The 23,092-nt window shown below is 45.5% G+C and overlaps 1 protein-coding gene across 1 annotated transcript in view; it reads left to right on the plus strand.

The window, feature by feature from the left end:
• Window positions 1–23,092, plus strand: part of VSTM4 (V-set and transmembrane domain containing 4) — an 89,901-nt gene that overhangs the window by 14,453 nt on the left and 52,356 nt on the right. Inside the window, exons 3-4 of the mRNA XM_039478102.2 lie at window positions 13,598–13,666; window positions 22,063–22,170. Of these exons, the coding sequence (XP_039334036.1) occupies window positions 13,598–13,666; window positions 22,063–22,170 (177 nt within the window). The remainder of the gene's footprint in view (window positions 1–13,597; window positions 13,667–22,062; window positions 22,171–23,092) is intronic.

The raw sequence follows: 23,092 nt of genomic DNA on the forward strand, positions 1-23,092 counted from the left end.
CCCTCCCTCTCTCTTCCCTCCCTCCCTCCCTTCCTTCATCCCTCCCTCTCTCCTTCCTTCTTTCCTTTCTTTCTTTCTTCCTCTTCTTTTTTTTTTTTTTTTTTTTTTTTTTGACTTGAGACAGAACCTGACTCTGTCTCCCAGGCTGGAGTGCATGATCTCGGCTCACTGCAACCTCCTCCTCCCAGGTTCAAGTGATTCTCCTGCCTCACTGCCACCACACCCAGATAATTTTTGTATTTTTAGTAGAGATGGGGTTTCCTCATGTTGGCCAGGCTGGTCTCAAACTCTTGACCTCAGGTGATCCACCAGCCTCAGCCTCCCAAAGTGTTGGGATTATAGGCATGAGCCACCGTGCCCTGCCTCCTTTTTTAATTTCTTAAAACCCTCATTTAAAAATCCATTCCAGAAACCTGTCAGAGATAGATGAAAAGTCCACTAGCCTATAGTTTTTATAACTTACCTCTCTCTCTTTTGTTTTCCCAGCGAGCGAAACACTTACATGCCTCTAGCCATGTGACTCCTTTTCTATTTTCCAGGTTTTCTTGCTTTTCCTTAACTGGAGTTTTTTCTGACCTGTGAATGGTCATCACTTAAGAAAGGTGAGGCATTCTTCTCTGAGGAGGGAAGGGATGGGAATGTGGTGAGGCAGCCCACTGGCTGCAAAAGGTCATTACTGGGAAGGCTCACCTGTCGGAATGCTGAATAGAGTAAATCTGTGGATATTACTGAGGTGCCATGGCCATATTGTCATGAATGCTGATTAAAATCTCTCAACTTGGAGACTGAAATTGTTTATCCATATTACAGTGGAGTCAAGTCTTTGACCACAACACCAGTCTTTATCACTTGGACTTTCATTTATTTCTCTGAGTGGGAAAGAAAGGGGTGCAGGCACAGGGGTGCTGGGATTGCCTACAATCTGCAGCCTGTGGCATTCATGCTGCACCCCTAAGATGGCTGTCCCCAACAAAGTCCAATCTGTGAGTCACGTGCTTGAAAAATGCTTTATGAACATCATGCAAAATAAAAAATCAGAAGGAAAAAAATCCAAGGCCAATCCAAATAACCAGTCCACACTAGTGGTCTCTGCAGTGGTCTCTGCTTACTTTGCTCTATGTATTTTTCATTTTACCCAAAATCTGGGTACGCCCTTGAGCATTCATGTATGGTGATGAAAAAAAATAAGTATAAATTGTTGGAAAAAATATACATGAATAAATGAACTTCTGGAGGCACTTCTGAAAGTGTTTGGCTACGAAGTACATGCTGTATTAATTTTGAGCAGGGCATAGGCTGCCTTTATGTTTTATTGTGCAAATTGTTAAAGTATGATAGAGAATTGGGGATTTTGAAGCATTTGGAAATGTTAAGTGGGGTTCATCTGCAAACTAGGTATGTGGAAGATTGAGGGTGGAGCTCCCTGGTGTACCAAGGCTTCCTGTTGTCACCATGGGGCACAAAATGGTACAACAGAAGTGAAGAATGAAAGGGAGAGAATCTCCAGAGGACAGTGGAGCCGTGCCTGGCTTATTTCACAGAATCTCATGCCAGATGAACTTGTTGATGTTGTTTTTATTACCCAATGGTAAAAGGACAGGCAAAGCAAAAGTGTCTCCATTTGCCTGTGCCATGTGACAATTTCACTGGGTGAGGAATCCTGCTTAGAGAGAAAATGGATTGAAAAGTCCTAGGTGACACGTGGCATTGGAACCCCCTGGAGAGGCTTCTAGTGGAAATCATGAGGGTGGATATTAGGTTTGATTTCCTTTGATTGTTTTATCAATGACATTGAGAAAGGAGCCCACATCACCCTAATGAACTTTACAGAAAATGCAAAACTGGGAAATGTTCTTAACGTCAGCGAGAAATAAAACATCATAAAAACGATTCCAGAGTGGTAAGAAATATAGGCAGGAAATAACAAAATGAAATTCAATTTGAAAAATGGCACAGCAATACATGTGGGGAAAACAAATCTCAAGCATTGCTGGATAGGCACCGGGGGGCCGGGAGGCTCTCTCTGCGAGAGGATTCGGAGTGATAATAGCAGTGAGTCAGCTGCGCATTTGCAACGTGAGACCACAGCTCAGCAGCTGGCGTTGTTTTCAAATTCGACCTGGAGCCCCTCAGAAGGAGGTGATTGTGTTGTAGGTACGACACTGGTGAGACCCTAACCAGGACTACACAGTCAGCTTTGGGAACCTCATTTCCAGACAGATGGATTTAAGCTAGAGAACAGTGGCAAATGTGATGAGGAAATGAGCAGCCGCTTCAGAGACAGGATCCGTTCTATGGAGGAAGCTTTGTTTAGCTCAGTGAAGAAATTGCATCAGAAAATAGTATGGATGATGATGTCCAGCAGCTCTAGGTGGATTCATTTATTCCTTCACTCAGTGTGTGTGTTATCAAACACCTGCTGCATGCCAGGCTGTTGCAATAACGGAGACCCAGAAACACATGGGTGGATCCGTCTATAGGGGTGGCAGATACACAAACACATGGGGTCTTGCAGTGTGAGTGCAGGGGTCAGGATGCACACAGGGCACTGTGGGAACACACCAGAGGGTCCTTTAAGAGCTGAGGGAGAGGGCAATGCTGGAGATGATCTTAGTGGTTTATGTGGCGGTGGCACAGACGACCAAGGGGACAGGCACTGCAGCTCATGCCAGGGCTTTGGGGAGGAGCCAAACTTGTTGAATGTTGGCTGCTCGGTGCATGGATCTGGGGGGAATCAGATTAGAGGAGGAGGAGGAAGTGGGGTCTTTTGTAGCTTGAAATGATGGAGGACTGACTTTGGCAGTAGGAATGAGGAGATATTAAGAGGTCAGATGAGAAGTCTTACCGATTGACTGGATGTGAATGATGGAGAGAGCTTTGGGATGACACCCAGGGGTCTAACTCAGTAAACATGTGTAGCAGCTTTTCATTCATTCATCCTGAGCAGGCCAGATGCAGGTGTAGCCTCACTGCAGGTGATACTGATGAAGTGAAGGGCGTAATAATGCCTTGCCCAGCCCCAAGGCTGGTGGGGAAGGCCGAGGCCTGAGGGCTGTGTGCTGAGCACTGTGGGGGCATAGCAAGGCTGAAGTGGGCAGCACAAGGAAAATGGGATGAGAACTGAGGGAGCATGAGTAGAGGGTTGAGGTGATTTCAACAGGGAGAGGAACTGCTCAGCCATGTCTCCTTCTCTCCAAGGAGTGGCTTATTTATATTGGGGGTGTCCATGGCATACCGAACTGGAACTCGTTTCCTACCTGACAGGCATCATAGCCTAGTGTTGGGATTCCCAAATGCTCTTGGTTCTTGATGACCTTAGGCCAGAGAACAAAACAAAAATAAGAATACACACAAACAAACAAAGACCAGTTAACAGTTTTGCTTAAGTAGTTGGGTCACAATTTTATGTAAGAATTGAGATGCAGACAACTTGTTCTTGTCCTCTTCAGGGTAAACTCCAAGGTCACCTTTGAAATGAGGTGATGATTTCATATTTTAAGGTACCAAAATTTCTCATGTAAGTGAAAAGTAATGTATAGCTAGTTATGGTAAATATCTTTTCAAATACTGATACTTCCTGAAGAAAAGCACTTCGCTTTGCCCTGTGTTGCACAGGCTGTGTCTGCCCATGTCTGTCCTGCATGCTCCGTGCTGCTGGGGCACTTGCTGTGCCTCAGGCCTGCCCTTGAGAACTTCAGCCACTGTCTTCCTGTTCCTTGCATGTCCAGAGCCTGATTGCCCCTCTACATACCCTTGACCCTTTTTCTCCAAGTCCAAGTCATTGATGTTTGTGTTCTGTCCTTTCTTTACCTTCTTTTACTCCCTAAGCTTTGGGAGTCTCCCCACCTTTGTGCCTCCTCCATCGTGCTTGACATGCTGTCACCTCTAGACTTTTCTCTCTAGGGCACGGACATGGGTTGGCTGCTCTCAGTAAGTGCAGATTCTGTAGACTTAGCTTAACATGAAGAGGCCCCCGGTGGGTATGCGGCGGGTATGCTTGCTTCTTCAGGTGCTGCCTGGAGAGATTCCAGGATGAAGCCTAAGTGTCCAAGGTGCTCCTGGTGAAAGATGGGCCCCAGCTGGCCGTCCCCAGTGCCATGTGTCATAAGGTTCCCATGGAAAGCGTTGAGATAGGTTTGCAGGGCCGTAGCCTGAGTGCACTTCATGGGAGCGTGTGCTGCTCGTGTTCACAGGAGTGATGAGGTCATTCATCAGAGGCTCCTGCTCTTAGGGAGGCTACAGCTTTGATCTCCAAGGCCTCAAAAAACATGATCTTCAATGGCTTTCCAACCCAATCCTACAACCCACAGATTCAGAAGCAGTCTGACATTCTGGGCCAAAATAAATCTTCCTGCTTTTAGATGGAGAGGTCTTTATCAGCAGTGAAAATGCTAATAATAGAAGCAATTTGCAAGGGCTGTCTCCTGCAGTTTAATTGTAATTTACTTTAAACCCAAATAGTGTATTTTAAAAACCAAATTGTTATTTAAGATTATGTAAGTAAGGTTTAAATGTGGAGAGTGGACAAAGCAAATGGAAAAGCTCTTCATCACCCTAAAAGTATTTGGGGGCAAAGATTAAATTATAATATGATTTCTCATCTGACTGTTTAACCCCAAAATGTGAGAGGAAATTTAATAATTAGATCTGAAGTTACTACCACAGGGAATTGATACTTCAAGTTTTAGTGGAAGAAATTAACAGAATAATTCCTTTTTCTCTGGAGACACAGAACAGATAATTAGGAATGAGATTTACTAAACATTTAGGGCTCCTGGTTAATTAAGCAAGCACACATCATGGTGTTTAAAGTGTCAACAGGTCCAGCCAGACACTCAAAGGGATCAAATTGACAACCAGAGTGTAATTTAAACACCACTTTGAACAATTCTTCTTCGTACCTACCCTCATTCCAACTGCCATGGTCTTGGAAGAGTTAAGATTAAAAAGTTAGCTTCACAGACATTCATGAAGCCCCAGTTTATGAGCCTGTCATACCATGCCTTGCCCAAAGAGAGGTACAGATGGAGATGTTTGATGCCTGCCCTCCTAGGGCCCTAGCCTCACCATGTAGGGGAGAAGCCATGGTGTATATATGGTTATAGATCTAACAGACATGATGGAGGTAGCAAACAAAGAGTGTGAAAGGGCCAGACGAGAGGGTAAGGCTGACGTGGGAGTAAGGGAGATGAGGACACATGAATTGCTGGGCCATAGGAGGTTACAGGGAGGATGTGGGTCTTCGCTTGGACCCCAGGAGAGCTTCAGCAGACAGCCATGGGCCATGCTGTTTCAGGAGAGATGAGAGCCTGCTCAAAAGTATTGCAAGAGGCTATACAGGCATGAAAAAGTAACTCCATGGACTTAGATACATGTTTGCGGTTGGTGGGGGATGAGGGTGGACAGCAACAAGAGGAAAGGTTGGAAGGATGGACCCAGCCAGGGACCTTGGTGCCGGGGACCTTGGTGCCAGGGACACTGCCAGAGCCTTCTGAAATGCACCCTCACATGTTACGTGCTGCATATGCACAGAAGTGGCCCAATGATGATTTTTTAGAAGTAGGAGTGAATGAGTGATCCAAACTCTGGTACCAGGGAAAGTGGCCACTAGGAGTGGAAGGGAGTGACAAGTGCATAGATAGCCCTGTCTTGGACTTGTGTGTGTAGAGGGCCAGTGACCAAGCCCTCGGTTTCAGTATTTCCTAGCTTCTCACTGGGGACATAAAGATGGCTTTTGTGCTCTGTAGCTGCTTCACCTTCAGGAAGCAGACTCTTTTCCGATGGCCTTGCCATGGGAAGTCTATTTCATTTTTTTCCTTTGTCTGCCCTTTTGCTTTGTTTTCTGGCATTTGTCTTGGACTGAATGCAGTAGGAAAGGGCAGCATACACTAGACAAAGCTGGAGCTTCACTGTTTCTCATTGGTTGCCGCCTGCAGGTCACTCAGAGGTTCTACTGACATACATGGCTTTATTCGAACCCCAGGGGAGACTGCCTTCGACCTAAGTCTTGGAGAGGCAAAGGAGAAAGGAAGCAATAGGCACGCGCCTGAGAGCAGGAACAGAGAAGGTCTCTGTGTCTCTCTGGGGCTGCAGTTGCTGTTCCCAAGAATGTTGATCCAGTTATAAACAGTAGAGACACAGCTACATTTTAAGAGCTTTTTCCTTCGGAACCATCACATCTATTGTTGCATGAGAAGGGAGAGTGAGCTGACTACATTGAATTTGAATTTGGGACAAAGGTGCATCCATCGTTGAATAAGAAGGGAGAGTGAACTGACTACATTGAATTTGAATTTGGGACAAAGGTGTTGGCTCACCTTTGTTTTATTTACGGATCCTTTTTTCTGCATACTTCACATCACCATCCTCTTCCGGTCCCTTTACATTTTCCTCGCCTATTAATTAACCTGTGTAAGAATGCTGCCTGACGGAACTGGGGTCGGATGGTGCTTGCTCTCTCCTGGTGCTAATTTGCAAGGTCTACTTGCCAGGGATCAGGCTCCTAAACTGCTGCTTCCCTTCAACTCAAGGTAACTTAAGAATCATCCTCTGTTTAAGAAGAATCACCTTCTGGTTAGGAATCATCTTTGGACTTTCTGCCTCTATCCTGTAGGAAACTAAACTCCCAGAGGCCATGAAATAAGTCATGACAGGCACAAAGCTTGCAACTCCAAGGCCAGAATTTGATGGAGAAATCCACCTCGGCAGCCAGGTGTGCTAGTACATTCCTACTGCTTCTGCGGCTCCAGGGAAAGGACCGTTGCTGGGCACGGTGGGGCCCCCTGACCCTGGCCCCTCTCCTAGCCTTCCGGAAAGTAATGATGTCATGGTCCTGGTAAGGTGGCCTTATCCCACCTGTACCACGTTTATTTCATTCATTGATTAAGAGCAAGCCTGTCATCACCGACGCTCCTGAAGTCCCAGTGGGTGTGTGTTACAGGGTGCTCTCTTAGTTTGTTGTCTATAGGCAGCTTGTGTTAACTCGCTCAGTTAGACACTCCACCTTGTCTCAGGGACAGAGGGCTTTCTATATCCCCTCTGTATTCTGGGTTCTTGCCCTGATATACTGAAAAAACCAGATCACCAATGGGCTTGGAGAATGAGTGCAAAGTTTCATTGAGTGGAAGTAGCTCTCAGCCGATGGGAGAGACAGAAGGGAGATGGTTTCTTCCTGGAGCTGGGCTGCTCGGTGGCCTCGGCTCTCTTCTGACTGCCCCAGCCAAACTCTGTCAAACTCCGCCTGGTCCCACTGGGGACTCAGTGTTTTTATAGGCCCAGGATGGGGATGTGGTAGGCCAGGGTGGTCTCGGGAAATGCAACATTTGGGCAGGAAATCCCTGTCCTCACCTAGGTCCTTGGGGGTGGAGTCCTAGCCAGAGACCACACCCTCCTCTACCCAGCGCTTCCCTTCCCTATTGTTCAAAGGGACCATGCTCTTCCCTGCACTCCCATATCACTTTGTAGATAACACTACTGTTTAGGGTCACTCCTTATATCCTTATTACTTTTGTTTTCCCTAGATTAAATTGAAGAGGCATTGATTTAGTTTTGAGTTCTAGACCCTGTCCTGGATTGGACGGGACAGCACAGGAGAAGGCTTCAGCCAGCCTAGTCAGGGTAGGCATAGAAAGGGAAGGCGTATGTCCTGAGCCTGGCTGCCCACCTTCCCTGTACCCTGGCCCCTGCTCCCTGGCCCCTGCTCCCTGCTGCTTCCTTCTTCCCCTCGGCCTGCCAGGGCCCCTCCACTTTCTCTTCATTGAATCCTGCATTCTGGAAGGCTTTCTGTGTCAGAACTGTGCACCTGATGTTGGATATAACCTAGAGTTGCAATTTAAACTTTGTTAATTGTAAGATTTTTTTGTTAAAGGAATTAGGGGCACCAGTAGGAGAGAATTTCAGGAGAAATGGAGCCCTCCCAGGACCTCTCAGAAATTTTGGTCATCGCTCCATGAGTTAGTGATGTCAGTCTAGACATGCTTCTAGACAAAGCATGTCAGCGTCCTCAGTGAATGGCGGACCCTGAAAGAACCAGAGGCCCCTTGGCACCCAGAGGGCATTGTCACACGGTCTTGCTGTGAACTCACCTGTGAAACCTACCCTTCCCAGGGAAGTTGACAGGACGTTCTTTCCAAGGTAGCAATTAGGGCTCTCAGTTTCCACACCTCTCTGAGTGATGCTTTCCCCAGGTCCCGTCAAAGGGGACTTAACTGAGTCTCTTTCTTTCCAGCCTGCTTCCTCTAGACATGTGGCTGATAGAATCAGTTTGTCTCAGTGCCTCTGGGCTGTGTTCTTCCAGACTGTTTGATCCTGCGGCCACCTTCTTCAACAGAGGGCAGTGACGTGACGGATTTCACAACTTGTCCCTTATTAGATTTTTGTCCTATTCTGTGCTCCGGAGGAGGCCCCAGTATGGCCCGTAACTCTGTCATCTGGGCCACTGCCTCACCGGAAACTCTCATAAGCTCTGCCCGTTGGGCGCCAGGGTTTCAAGGCAGTGACAAAGCAGTCAGTAGTCAGCTGACAGTTTAGCTTCTGAGTGCTCATCAACCCTCCTTCCACTGTGAGATCTGAATCATCAGACAGATATAAAACCCACTTTAGTTCCGATACAGCTGTTCTGAGATAGGTAGCTTGGCTTGGCACTGAGGCTGAACGGGGCTTCCTTCCGCTTCCCTGAGCAGTTGTCCTGCCTGTCCCCCTCTCCCCACCCCCTACCTCAGCAGGGGCACTAGAGGCCTGCACGCCATGGGAGGAGGAGGTCAGGGTCCTTGGACCGCCCACTGCATGGTCTTCCTGGACATGGATGGATGGGAAAGGAGCACAGGAGCCGCCACAGGTGGGGCTCCATGAGAAGCAGGGCTGGTGTCACTCCCAGCAGCTGGGGTGATGAGACTGTTCCGAGGGGCCCCATAGCATCTGCCCCCATGCCAGCTATTTCTGGAAGACCAGTCTCAGAGCACGGGGCAGGACAGAGGCTACTTGGAAGAAGTTCTTCACCACATGCCTCTCACCCAGAGAGGAGCTGCGGTCAGAAGCTCACCTGGATCAAGGGCTTTTCCTTGCCCACCAGGGATGAGGGAGGTGGTGAATGCAGACAGGAGGGTAGAGAGTCAGGCAACGTCATTCAATCCTGCTCCTTCCTGGGGAGAGATGGAAGTCCCATCCTCCCCATTGTGAAAACCCCAGCTCAGAGCAGCAGGGTCCACCATTGGGACCTTATAGAACCACCAGCTCACTCACCGACTGACTGTCATGCACTTGCTTTCCTCTTTGGGGGATTAGGCTGGGCACTCCTTTAATCACGGGCAGCTGTCAGGACGGCAGGACTTCCATTCCCCTGAGCTGTGCGTAGGAAGAGTCAGCAGATTGGTACAAGAGGCCGCTGTCATCTTTCCATTTGTCTGGGAGTCCAGCTAGATCCCAAAGTGAGGCCAGTACGGTGGAATGGCATAGATTGATTGCCTCTTGTTCAAGGCTCTCCAGCCTTCTGATTGCTAAACTTATTGGAAACTGCTACAAAAATGCTCTTCCATCAAGAGATTTGCATTTTATTTCTGCAAGTCTTTGAGCAACATTAGTAATCTGTGGTCAGAACATTTGCCACTTGTTCTTCAGTCTTGCAAAATGTTTTCTCAAAGCACACCATCCTTTTCAAGTCTGTCTGCCCTGCTGAGGCCTCTTCCACCCACACTTGAAGGCTGACTAAGGTGAATGTATATTAGCCGCTCATGGCTGTGCTGAGGAGGGCATCGTGATTGTGGAGTCAGGAGACCTGCTGATTGTCCACTGCTCAGCTCTTGCAGTTGGCCTGGCTGCATGCCACAGCTCTGCTTCCTCATAGTCTGTGAACTCAGATCCCTGGCTTGACAAGGTATCAAATTCACTTTGAGATAGCACAGGATTAGCAGCTGCAACAAGATACTTATGCAGAACCTTAGGAAAATTCCCAAAGCTCTGGCAGCGTTCATGTAAAAATTTTTCTTTCTTGTAGGAACAAGTAAGACTAGGACTGGTGCTGCTAATCATCAGATGCCAAAGTTGCTGCACCATCCTGTGAAATATCTGCACTGGGTGCGGGGTGGGGGGAATGAGAAGTGCCCATGTTGAAGGAAGTGCATCCAGTGATTCTTTGCATAGAGCTCCGTTAGTTTAGAATCCCAGTTTGTTAGCTCTTTCAACTCATGTGTCCATAAATAGGTTAGGGAGAGCTTGTTGTCTTCTATCCTAGATAAGGGAAAGAGAACTGTATTTGAATTAAATCAAGGACCCACAATTTCTGACACTGAAAGGTGATAAAAACAACCTGAAGGCACTAAAAGGTGTTAAAAACAGCTCATGGGAGCTGTAGAGATTTAGACACAAAGGACAGGGAACCCTTTCGTTGACCACTTGGACAATTGAAGAGTCACTCCCTGAGGCAAAAGCTGACAACAAAGGATCCTCCTGAGGCGTTGGGGGGTGGGATGGGGTGGGGGAGAGGTTAGAACAGTGAATAAAACAGGTGAAAGTCCCTATACTCAGACAGCTAGTGTCCTTGTGGATATGGGCTCACTAGGTCTCAGGCACTGTTCTGAGCACTTCACACACATGAATCCCTTTAACCCCTGCACCTACTTCAACATGGGCACTTCTCATTGTCCCCATTTTACAAATGGGTAAACTAAGGCACAGGAAAATTAAGTGACTTATCCAAGGGTATACAACTAGCAAGTGGCAGCTGAGTCTTTCAACCCTGTGAGCATGTATGTCCCAAACTTTAAAAGGAATACATTTCACCCGGGGATCTGGGCTTAAAAACAGATTCTGATTCAGTAGATCCAACGTGGGGCTTGCCATTCCACATTTCTGAGGAGCTCCCAGGTGGCACTGGTGCTGCTGACCCATAGACCACGTGTGGGGTGGTAAGGGTCCAGACCATGATGGGCATCCTTGGCCTCCTGGAAACCTAGCTCCTTGGAGATATATTTGTATTGTTCATCTCTGTGTTGTCTTCATAAGGACCTTCTTATCCTCATCTAGGCTTGGTTAGCTGAAGCCATGGAAACCCAGCTAAGCTGATTCAGGAGAGGAGCAGGCACAGCCTAAAGTTGCAGAACTCGTGGAATGCAAGAAGAATAAGCACAACACACCAGGCCTTGCGGGGCCCAGAGTGCCACTGAGCTCTGGTCTCTTACCTCCCCTCTGCTGTGCGGGTTCCAGCCGCTGCTCCATTCTGCTCGCCTGTTTTCCAACATGGCCACCCATAAAATCCACTGGCTCTTTCAGGCCCAGGGCTCACAATAACCACATGCACCCTGTTTCTTATTTTAAGTGCTTGAAGGGGGAATCTGGCAGTCAGTAGATTACAGGAGCTATAGTATTGAACAGGTAGGCGAGGTTGAGTGTGATGGACTCATAGTCTGTTGTATCTTAGATCACATGCAAGGTCAGATATTCGCTAAGAGCTCCTTCCTGGATGCCCAGATTGCTTCCTTTGGGAGGCAGCCAGAAAGAAATAGATAATTCATATATTTACCCAAGCATCTATCAGCTGCCAGGTAATGTACCCAATGGTAAGGATACAGAGGTAGAAGATATAGCCATCACTTTTAAAATAATTTAAGTTCTAATGGCAAAGGAGTTCTATGATCAAGGTAAACTCACACCAGAGCAAAGCTCTCCTGAGAAGAATTAGGAAAGCTGAAATAAAATCTATCAGCACTCTGCTTTCTGAATCACATATCTGCATTTCATAAATATGTTTGTATTGTATAATTACCGAGTTATGTACATGCATATATATACAGCTATTTTAATTGTTCTCTGCAGGACTTGATGGGTAGGTAGATCACAGAGAAAAGTAGCAAAGTGAGCCCAATTGCTCTGATGTTGAACTCTAAGAAACTCATTCATACTTAAGTAGAGCTAGTTGAGAGAAGCTATGCAGAAAGTGACAACAGAATGTTTAGGAGGTGAGTGAGTTTTTGGTAATCCTAACAGTGAGATAAAAATTGGGAGGTTGTGGTAAATACCCCAGGTTTTTTACTGGGGAATGCTGAAAGACTGAATGAACCCTGACTAAGGGCAAACAAGAAATACACTAGATTCTATAAAAACTGAAACTCAGCCTCTCAACAGGTCAAACCCTGATTAGATTAAAGTGACCATCCCCCTACTCTAACTTCCTGTTGGGAAACCAAAATTTTATCTAGAGCCTCCATGATTTTCTATAGACGATATCTGGCATTCAACTAGACAAAAGTTATCAGGCATTCCAAGGAAGATTCAAAGCAAAACAGATAATAGAAAGGAGTCTCTGGGAGATGCAGATATGAAAGTTTATCAAGCATAGGTATTAAAATGATGTGATTGATATGGTTATAGAATTAGCTGATAAGCTAGAGAAATTCCTGAAAGAACTGGAATATCTGCAAAAGAAACCAATAATATAGAACTAAATAAAAATAATACATGAAATTAAGAACTTAATAGAAGGGTTGTAAAGAAGGTTAAACACAGATGAAGAGAAAATTAATGATTTGGAAGATATATCAATAGGAAATGGCCAGTGCAAGGCCCAGAGAGACAAAAGGAAGGAAAATTCAGAATTGAAATCATGACAATAATAGTACAAAAGTTTGTGGGAGAGGCAGTAAATTAAATGTAAGTTCTAAGCCATCTTTGCTATATATTTCTTGCCTCTTGAATTTATTCAATCTCTATTTAATTCTGGTCCTAGATTCTCTTGTCTAGAGCTCTTTATTGTGGTAACCCCTGACCACATGTGGCTATATAAAGTTAAATTAATTAAACTTAAAGTAAAAATTCAGTTCTTTGGTAAGACTGGCTACATTTCAAGTGTTCAGTAGCCACATGTGTCCAGTGGCTGCTGTATTGAACAGTGCAGATATAGAATGTTTCAATCACTTCAGAAGGTTCTATTGAATAATAATCTCATTCCCTGATAATTTACATTTTTCATCAGTTTATTTTCTAGATCTTTACCGTGGTGTTACCCCTGTGCATGGAACCTTTCCATGGGTCCAGACTCCTTAATGTGAAGTTCAAAGTTTCACAGCGTATAACTCAATTCTGTTTCCCTGCCTATTGGAAGCAGGCAAAGTGAATTCGGTGATCTACGATTACCTGAAAGAAGATATAATGTTCTCAAAATTAGGTGCCTGTGGCTCTGTGGGTCTGTCTTGTGTGGCGAATGGTACTCAGAGCACTAACCTTGAGTCATCTGATGACTTCAGGCTCCTCTATCCAGGAATGCTGGGACAAGTACACATTTTAGAAAGACTCCCGCTAAGATAAATCATGTATTAACTCTTGGGTTTCCCACTGGGAACTTCTTATTCTTCAAGTCTATGGGGCAAGTAGGGCTTTTACTGAACTGCATTCTTGCCTTTTACTGGCTTTTAAACATGGACAACTGACTTCACCTCTCCTGTGCCCCAGATTTCCTGGCTGTTAGGTAAAGTCCTTGCACTCCTCTCTAACATATGAGTTTTTACAACTAAATGTGGTTTTGCAAATGTAGAAATTGAATGTAAGTGTTGTGTGTACTACATGACATTATTTTTTCATGCTGTGCTGTTTCTTTTTTGTCTTTCAGTCATTTCCCTGAAAGCTTCTGAAGAGTCATCCTTTGAGAAAAAAAAAGAGACTTGGGCATTTTTTGAAGGTAAAGCTTGTATATTTCTTTATGATAATCTTTATGATAAGGTGCAGCCTCACTGTTAGACAATAGGAAGGAAATAGAATATCAAGAAAAGACCCTAACTTCTTAGTTTCTAAGTTGTTTTTGTTCTAAACTTAATCAAAGTAAGATGGAAATCCCTCACAGTATCAGCCCACAGTTTTGAAAGAGTGGAAATTAAAGCACCAGTCCACATAATTTCTGTTCGTTTGTTTTGTTTTGTTTTGCTCCAGAATTCCTACTCTCAGGTGATATTAGGGAGAAATCTTCAGATATATAAAAATCATAAGTACCTCTACTGTGACTACATTTTATTTCAGGTTGCTTAAGGAATTTGGGGTTCTAGAAACAGTTTGCAAACCTTAACCAAGTAATTTTCAACCCATGCCAGAATCACTTATGAAGTGTTAAGAAAATTAATGCCTGGGCTACATCTCTAGAGATTCTTCTGATTTAGTTGGAAGTTGTTAAAAGCTCCTCAGATGATTGCATCATGCAGCCAAGCTGAGAACCATGGCCTTGGAACGGTGGTTTCCAAAGTGTGATTGCAGACCAACAGCATATGCATTACCTGGAGCTTGGTCCAAATGCACGTGGCTGTGCCCTGCCTCAGCTTACAGAATCAGAAGCTCTGGGGATGGTGCCCAAGAGATCCAGGGTTTAACAAGACATCCAGGCGATTCTGATGCACATGCAGGTTTGGGCCTTAGGGTAGGGGTTCTCAACAGTGGGTGACTTTTGCTCCTCCAGGGGACAGTTGCCAATGTCTGGATGTATCTTTGGTTGCCACAGCTGTTGGGGGTGCTACTGGCATCTAGTGATAGGGGCCAAGGATGATGCTAATCCTACAATACACAAGATAGTCCCCATGATAAAGAATTTTGGCTCCAAATAGCCAGAGTGCTGAGGTTGGAAAACCCTGCCTTGGAGTAAGGAAAGTTCAGAGAAATTATTATCATAAAGTGGGTGAGGATTATGACCCTAAGGAATAAAGACTGTACTTTATGAGTTCTCTGGCAGTGCCTTGGATCACTGAAAGACTGGTTAATGTTCAAAAGTGGTCAGGAACTTTGTAGAGATTATGTCTGGTGAAGGCACAGCATTTATTGATGAGGAACGATCTAGCCAAAAGGATCTAAGGAGATGCATGTCTTGGGACCTCACCGTCACCCCTTGTTAACCCAGTGGGTGGTCTGGCAGAAGGAGGGCCGGCCTTAGGGGGAAAGTACTTGCTTTCAAGCCCACCCCTTCCAGTCCCTATAAAGCAGTGGACAGAAACATATTCCGTCTTAGGAAAAATGTAACTTTTATTGTGAATATCATTTGCAAACCATAAGGTGTCACCCACATAGCCTCTAGGAGTAGTTGTTTAGTTTTGTAGTCATGAATATTTTGTTTATGACATTGCACATTACTCCAACAATGATTTTTTGTATTCCTTGACATTTCTCTGCATTTCATAGCTGCCTTTCTCTTTATTTGATGACTGTCTCCTAGCAAAATAATCCCTATTTCCCCCATTCAGCCTCTCATTAAGAGAATTCTTACTCACTGGCAAAGAGATGAAAAAGGGCTTTACTTCTCATGGAGTGAAGTAGTAGTAAGAGCAAGGTTTACGTTTCTCATTGCTATTTAGTAAAATTGAAGCAACCCCATTGATATTTGCCCCTGTCTCTGGAGCTGCCCTGTGACCAGGCACCGTGATGGGTGGGGGTATAGAGAGGGCCTGGCTGCCACAGGGGTAGATCACTAGGCATCTATAGATCATCAGATGCATCAGAATCTCCGGGGGAGACTCTGGGCTCCAGCCCCTGAGGTTCTGGTTATGACCATAGGAGGGGTCAAAGAACTTGCAGGGCCGCAGGTGATTCCTATGCAAGTGGTCTGAGGACCATACTTTGAATACCGTGGTGCAAACACAAGACTATGTATTTGAAAAGATTGTGGCATTTAGACCCAACATACCCCTCAGCATAGTCAGCATTTCTAAAACCCATTACATAATTAACAGTATCCCATAATTCATGTGCAGCTATAGAATGTCAGGGTTCCTCCCGACCTAACTCTCTACATGAAATCTGTAGTCATTGTGCTCTCTTCTCAACAGAGCGAATCAGGCCTCATCCAAAAGCAGAATGGGCATTCTCACTATGTATAGTGCCTGCCTCGGAGCAGCTGTTTCCAGAGCAATCTTTTCCTATGGTTTTGGCAGTGGCGGCAGCAGCAGCAGCAGCAGCGTCTCCATGCTTTGCTTTTTTAACCCAGCCATAGCTTTGGCGAGGTTAGAGGTACAGTTGAAACTCCCTGGCATATAATCCCAGGCCTTTTGCCCTTTTGTTCCTGGACGGGAGAGCTACAGTAGGGGTTGTGGACGGATATCCATCCCCCTGGGGCTTAGTTCGTCCTGGCTGTGAGCCCACTGCACAAAAGAGGCATTGATTGTCAGGCCTGTTTGTGAGATGCTAAAGTGAGTTTAAATCCCTTGGGACTATTGTTCAGGTATTTCACCCTGAGCAAGATGGTATTACAGGCTAAATTTGAAAAATAGAAGTACATAGCCTTATGTCCCAAACTGCCATCTCCTGACTTTTCCATTTGCCCTGAAAATGTACAAGACTGAAACGGATTTTCTTGATTCAGAAGGCAGGGGAGAGTGGGGTTCCTGGACTCTGCTGAGGGGCGCTGGGGGTCACTCTTTTTCAAAGCAGCACTGAATACCCTTGCAGGGATCAGGGTTGCTGGGCAACAGGTGCCATCTGCCTAGCCCTGGCTCAGTGGGACTGTTTGGGAGGGTAGGAGCTGGCACGCTGCCATTGTGTACCCCAGTCTTGGCCTCTCTCTGCATGGGCGGCTGCTCCAGCCTGCCAACCCTGCCATCTGCTTCAGGGAGGCCTGAGCATTTTCTGCATGGTGGCTTGCAGTTGAGTCTAAAAATGGCAGTGATGCCTTTGGAAGTTCAAAGGCAAAAGACAAAACTACAAATGAGTTCAGAGAAAAGGGAGTATAACATGATTTTCAGAATTATTGTGAGTGTGCAGGTATTTGTGTTTTCTTTTGTTGTTGTTGCTGCAATTTTGGCTCACTGCAACCTCCGCCTTCCAAGTTCAAGCGATTCCCCTGCCTCAGCCTCCTGAGTAGCTGGCATTACAGGCGTCTGCCACCATGCCCAGCAAATTTTTGTATTTTCAGTAGAGTTGGGGTTTCATCATGTTGACCAGGCTGGTCTCGAACTTCCCAACCTCAGCTGATCTGCCCGCCTCAGCCTCCCAAAGTGTTGGGATTACAGGCATGAGCCACTGCATCTGACCAGATGTGGTATTTTAAAAGCAAACTTCAAATTTGATTAATTGCAGGTATTTTGTTAAATTCAAGCCTTTGTTGAAAGGTCTGGCTTCAACTTTTCAACAAGCATTACTTGGCCTAGTCTAAGTATTAACACCTTTGAGTCAACGTTTTGCAGAGAGATTTTTACATTAAAGGGTAAAGAATGAATTGGAAGATCTGGCACCATTAGGCGGGAATTTCAGCCTTAGAATAGCGCCCTGGAGCTGAGTACAGCAGGGCTTTGCACTAGCTGACATGGCAAGTGGAGTTTGGAGTTTGTGACCCTGAAGTCGAGTTTGTGACCCTGGCTTCAATGGCTCAGAGTTTAACCGCTGTTTGCAGAGAACACCCAGGGAGGGGGTTTTCATGTTTTGAGCAGACACAGCAGGGTGTTTGTCTTTATGCAACAAAAGGAAGGAAAAAAAATTCAGAACTTCAGCATACTGTTTGCTGCTCAATCAAGGGGAACTCAGGTGGTCTATCTGAGATTTTCTTCTCCTACAAGGCAATACTTCTTAAGGATCTGTAGTTTCAAGAACAAAACAGAGACTGGCCATGACCAGCCCTGTGTGTGTGGGGAGCCACACGAAGGCAGGAGGGGCCCACTGGCCGGTGTCCATAACTGGAGTCCTGTGTGTTTGGTGGCCAACTGAGCCTTCCAGACTCGCCAGATGTTTTCTGATTCTGTAGCCCTGGCTGCCTGTGGGGAGCCCCCTTTGAGCCATGTTGAGGGAGCTGTGATCTGAAACTGTTCCTGGGCCTTTCGAAGCCCCTCACCTCCCGCCAGGGCAGAGTGGGCCCCAGATGTCTGCACCATGCTGCTAGGGACACATGGGGAGAGATGCCTGCCACAGTTCACATCTGCAACCTTGTCCCTTCTGGATTCCTGTGGTCCTGAAGTCGAGCAAAGAGCTCAGATGAAGAGGTGAGCTTGTGGGTCAGCTGCTGTGCTCTGTGGGCACGGAAACTTCCGTAAAACAGTTTTTTTCTCCACTCCATGAATAAGACTAAAGGCAAATTTCCCTGCCTTTTGGTCCGGGGGCCACATTTGCAGAGTCCCTTCCAGGCAGATGCTGTGTTCTCCTGCCTGAGGTTCTGTCTGCCTGGCAGCATGACTGTGTTGCTCACCATCCTCTCCTGCCAGCAAGGGTTCTGCCATCCTGTTCTGGAGTAGTTTGCTCAGCAGCATGGAAAGGCAGGACTGGCTGTGTTGTGGCCATCCTGTAACCTGAGATCCTCACACAAATCCTTGTCTTGTGAACTCTGCTGTGCCCCTGAGTTCGTCATGAAGTGTCTCGTCCAGAATCCAAGAGTCCTGTTACTGAGTTACACACTGTTTAAATGGGTGCTGCAGCCTCTCTCCTAACTCTGACCCCTCACAGAGTTCACCCTGTAAATCTACAGAGCCCACACATCAGAGACACAGGTATTTACCAGAAATGCCATTTTGATTTTACATATGTGAGAGCTTTCTCTACTTCTGTCTCAAACTCCTCACATCCCATCAGCTTCTGGACCTCTCTAACCTGGCTCTGCATCCCCAGCCCACTGGCGGGGTTTTCCTCCAAGATTTTCTCAGTAGCTTCCTAGGGGCAAAACCCAGTGGATGTTTTCCAGCAATTGACGCTGTTAAGACATCCTTCTTGCAGTGCTTTCTTCTGGGCTTCCAGAGCTCTCACCCCAGCCTCCGCTGCATCCGTGACTAGCTCTGATCCTTTGCAGGAGACTCCCTTCCACACACCTGCCCCTATCCCTTAAATATTAGTGCAGATGCACCCTTTGCCTGCTACCTTGCCCTATGGCACTTTCTCATTATTTTATTTTTAGTTCAGACATCTAGATTGCCAAGAGGAGAAATCTACTCAGGCTAGTTTAGACAAAAATGCTGACTGCCGTAAGAACGCAGGAAGATCTCATGGACTCCAGGGGCAGAGGTTGTGGGGCCCAGGGACCACACTCCTGGGGCCCAGGCCAGGGAAGGGAGAGTCAAAAGGAACATGAATGTCTGATTCCATCTCGTGCCCCCTTCCCTCTCATTAACCATAAGCCTGACCTGCTTCTCCAGGCTCTCCCTGGGAGCCAGCCACCTGCTACCCCCAGTAGGCTTGCTTTTTCAGCTTAAGCACTTAACTAACTGCTTCTCCATGCCCCAAGGGCTTTACAAAGGTGCTTTTCTGTTGGCTCAGCTATTCTAGGAACTTGATCTTGAGAATACATTGTGAGAGTTGCACTCAGGTTTAAGTTCATGAAGGCTCACCATAGAATTATTTATGATGGAGAACAGGTAGAAACACTTTGAGTAGCCCAGGGTAAGAGATTGTTAAATCACTGATGATATATTAATATGACAAACCTTTATCATATTTTTCAAAATGATTCTGAATCATTTTTGAAAAGAATTTTTTGAGAAAATGAGATAATGGAAAAGAAGATGTGAAAGTTTATTATCTCAGTTTTAAAATATATGCATATACATCCTAAAGTATACCAAATATTTATTAACAGTAGTTGTCTCAGGGTGATGGGATGGCCGATGATTTTTTTCTCTATACATTTTTGTATTTTTTGTTATTTTAAATACAACTCGGTGCAGAACTCTAGTCCTCTTGGAAGCTTCTCTCGGCCTCCTCAGGCTGGGCTGGGTTCCTCTGAGCATTCCTGGTATTGGGCCCACATTCTTATTGTTACACTTACTATGTGGCCCTCTATTTCTTGAAGAGAAAGACTTTGTGTGTGCATCTTTAATTTTCTTGTACTCAGGAAAGTACTGACCGTGGCTGATGGTAAATATCTGTAGAAATTTAAGTCAACAGAGAAATATTTTTGCTAAGTTCAAACATTTGCTAAGTTCAGATGTCTGGTATTTGGCTTCAAACATGGTTAGAATAATGCTTTGGCTTCCCTTTTCACTTTCTGAGCAGCTTGGCATTGTACTGATCAGATTAGTGATAAAGTTGATTCTTGGAGTTTAAGAAATATAAGTATATGTAGCTGAGCACTGAGGCTCACTCCTGTAATTCTAGCTACTCAAGAAGCTGAGGTGGGAAGGTCCCCTGAGCTCAGGAGTGAAAGGCTGCAGTGAGCTTTGATTGCATCCCTGCACTCCAGCCTGGGTCATGGAGTGAGAACTTATCTCTAAAAGAGATGTATGTACGTGAACATGGTTTAACTGTTGAGACTTAGACAACTTTTTATTTTGAAATTATTGTAGATTAACATTCATTTCTGGCCACTCATGGTGGCTCACCCCTGTAATACCAGCACTTTGGGAGGTGGAGGTGGGTGGATCACCTGAGGTTAGGAGCTCAAGACCAACCCAGCCAACCTGTTAAACCCTATCTCTTCTAAAAATGTAAAAATTAGCCGGGTGTGGTGGCATGCACCTGTAGCCCCAGTTACTCAGGAGGTGGAGGCTGGAGAATCACTTGGACCTGAGAGGCAGAGGTTGTAGTAAGCCAAGATTGTGCTATTGCACTCCAGCCTGGGCAACAGAACAAGAGAAAAAAAAATCCATTTCTAAAAGTCATACACAGAGATGTCTTGTAACAATTTGTGTCCTTTACCTAATTTCTCCCAATAACAGCATTTTGCAAAACCATAAAACAATATCACAAACAGGATATTAACACCCATACAGTCAAAATGCAGACTATTTCTGTCATTATAAGTGGCCCTTATAGCCAAACCCATTTTCCTCCCACCACCACCTGCTTCTTAATTTCTGGCTACCACTCATCTGTTCTCTGTTTCTATAATTTTGTCATATTAAGAATGTTACATTGATGAAATCATATAGTATGTAAACTTTTGGGATCCTTTTCTTTTATTCATTCAGCATACTTCTCTGGAGATTCATCCAGGTTGGTGTGTGCATCGATAGTTTATTTCCTTTTTTTAACTGCTGAGGATGCTGTGGTGTGGATGTACCACACTTTGTTTAACTATTCATCTGCTGAAGGACATCTGGGCTGTTTCAAGTTTGTGGCTACCATGAACAAAATTGCTGTTGACATACATGTACAGTTTTCCATATGAACTTAAGCTGTCATTTTTTCTAGGACAAATGCATGGAATGCCATGTCTGGGTTGAGTGGTTGCTATAGGTGTCTCTTTTGAGAAACTGTCAAACTCTATTCCAGAGTGTCTGAGCCTCTTTGCATTGCCACCAGCCACGTATGAGTGACTGACCCAGTTTATCTGCATCCTTGCAAGCATTTGGGGATGTCACTATTTTTTATTTTAGCCACTCTGAAAGGCACTTGGGATATTTTATTGTAGTTGGATTTTGCATTTCTCTAACAGCTGCAGAAGTGAATCATTTTTTCGTGGGCTTGTTTTTCACTTGTACATTCTTTTTAGGGAAATGTCTGTATTTTTTTTTCATTTTTTTTTAACAGGATTGTGTAGTTTTTGCTGTTGAGTTTTGAGAGTCCTTTAGTGTCTGGATACTAGTCCCTTGTTGGATATGTGGTTTGAAAATATTTTCTCCCGGTCTGTGTGACTTTTCATCCTTTTCATATGGCTGTTTATGGAGCATACGTTTTTAATTTTGATAAAGTCAAGTATAGTATATTAAGTTTTACTAATTTAGACTGTGCCTCTGGTGGCAAGTCTAAGAAGTCTGTCTATTCTTAGATCCCAAAGATTTTTCTTCTGTTTTTTTTTTTTTTTTTAAAGTCTTCTAGCTTACATTTTACATTTAGGTTTGTGGTCCATTTTGAGTTCATTTTTGAATAAAAGGTGAGGTTTATTTGCGTTTTATTTTCTGCAGTGGAAGTCCCACTGACTCAGCACCACTGATTGAAGAAACTGTCCTTCCGCCGTTGAATTACTTTGGCACTTCTGTCAGAAATCAGCTGAGCATGCCTGTGTGGGTCTATTTCTGGGCTCTCTGTTCTGTTGCATTGATCTGTGTCTGTCCTTGCACCGATACCACACTGCCTTGATGACTGTTGCAGTGGGATTTCAAACATTCCAATTCTGTGTTCTCGTGCCAGTGCACTTACCCTGCTGTGGTTCCCCGGAGGCTGACCTCTGTGCCTGTCCTTGCCTTTCAGATCTCTACGTGTATGCTGTCCTCGTGTGCTGTGTGGGGATCCTCAGCATTCTGCTCTTCATGCTGGTCATTGTCTGGCAGTCTGTGTTTAACAAGCGGAAATCCAGAGGTAAGAAAACAGATAAGATCATGTCTGGAATGGGAGTACACCCTGACCACAGACGGGCGGAAGATGCTAGGCAAAGTACCACCTTGGTAGAAAAGTACATTGTGAGTCAGGGATTATTTACCTGTGACTGTGGGCAAAGTGAGCAAGCTGAGCTTCCCTTGGACTCTGCTAATATACACTGTGGCCATCGTTGACATCACTGAATTTCCCCTTGCTCAGTTTTTGAGGCCCCTTATTGCTGTCAATCTCCACGAAGAGCCTGCGGTATCAGATGAACCTAGGTTTGGAGTTTGACTCTGCTGCTTGAGGCTGAGGTTTGGGGTGAGTTCCCAAGACATTCTGAATATGGATTTCCTTGTTTATGAAAGGGGATTGACACCCCCTTCCGTCGGTGGACTGTTCTTGTGAGTGTTCACCTGTAAGGCAGGTGGCACTTGGGAAGTCTTCCCCATTCTTTCCCTGACTGGTCTGAGAGTCCCCTTCCGTCTTCTTTCTCTTTGGTGTCCCTGTTTCCCTGCACTCTTCCCTCAGCCCCTTCCTGCCTTCCGCCTTCCTTCTCAGGGAAGTGTAGGTCTCATAACTTTCGTCTCTCTCTGAACGCTGCCTGCTTTCTCATGAGTCCCGGCTCCTCCCCAGTCCCTGATTTCACTTGCCCACAGCTCCTGGTAGAAATCTCCTTTGAGAGGCCCTCCCTGCTTCGTGCTTCAGAATCTCTAAAACAGCTGGGGACACTGTGTCTCCCCGAGGTGACCACGGTAAGAACCAAGCTCTGGAACTGGACTGATTCCGGTTCCAGTGGCTCCCTCACTTACAGGCTGACAACCTCCCTCTGTGCCTGCCCTCCTCATCTGCGACATGGAGGAGGCAGTTGTGCACCAGTCTCAGGCTTGTGGTGAGGACTAAGTTACCAAAAGAAAGATGC

The sequence above is a fragment of the Saimiri boliviensis genome, chromosome 12, assembly GCF_048565385.1.
Source record: "Saimiri boliviensis isolate mSaiBol1 chromosome 12, mSaiBol1.pri, whole genome shotgun sequence".
Taxonomy (NCBI): Eukaryota; Metazoa; Chordata; class Mammalia; order Primates; family Cebidae; genus Saimiri; species Saimiri boliviensis.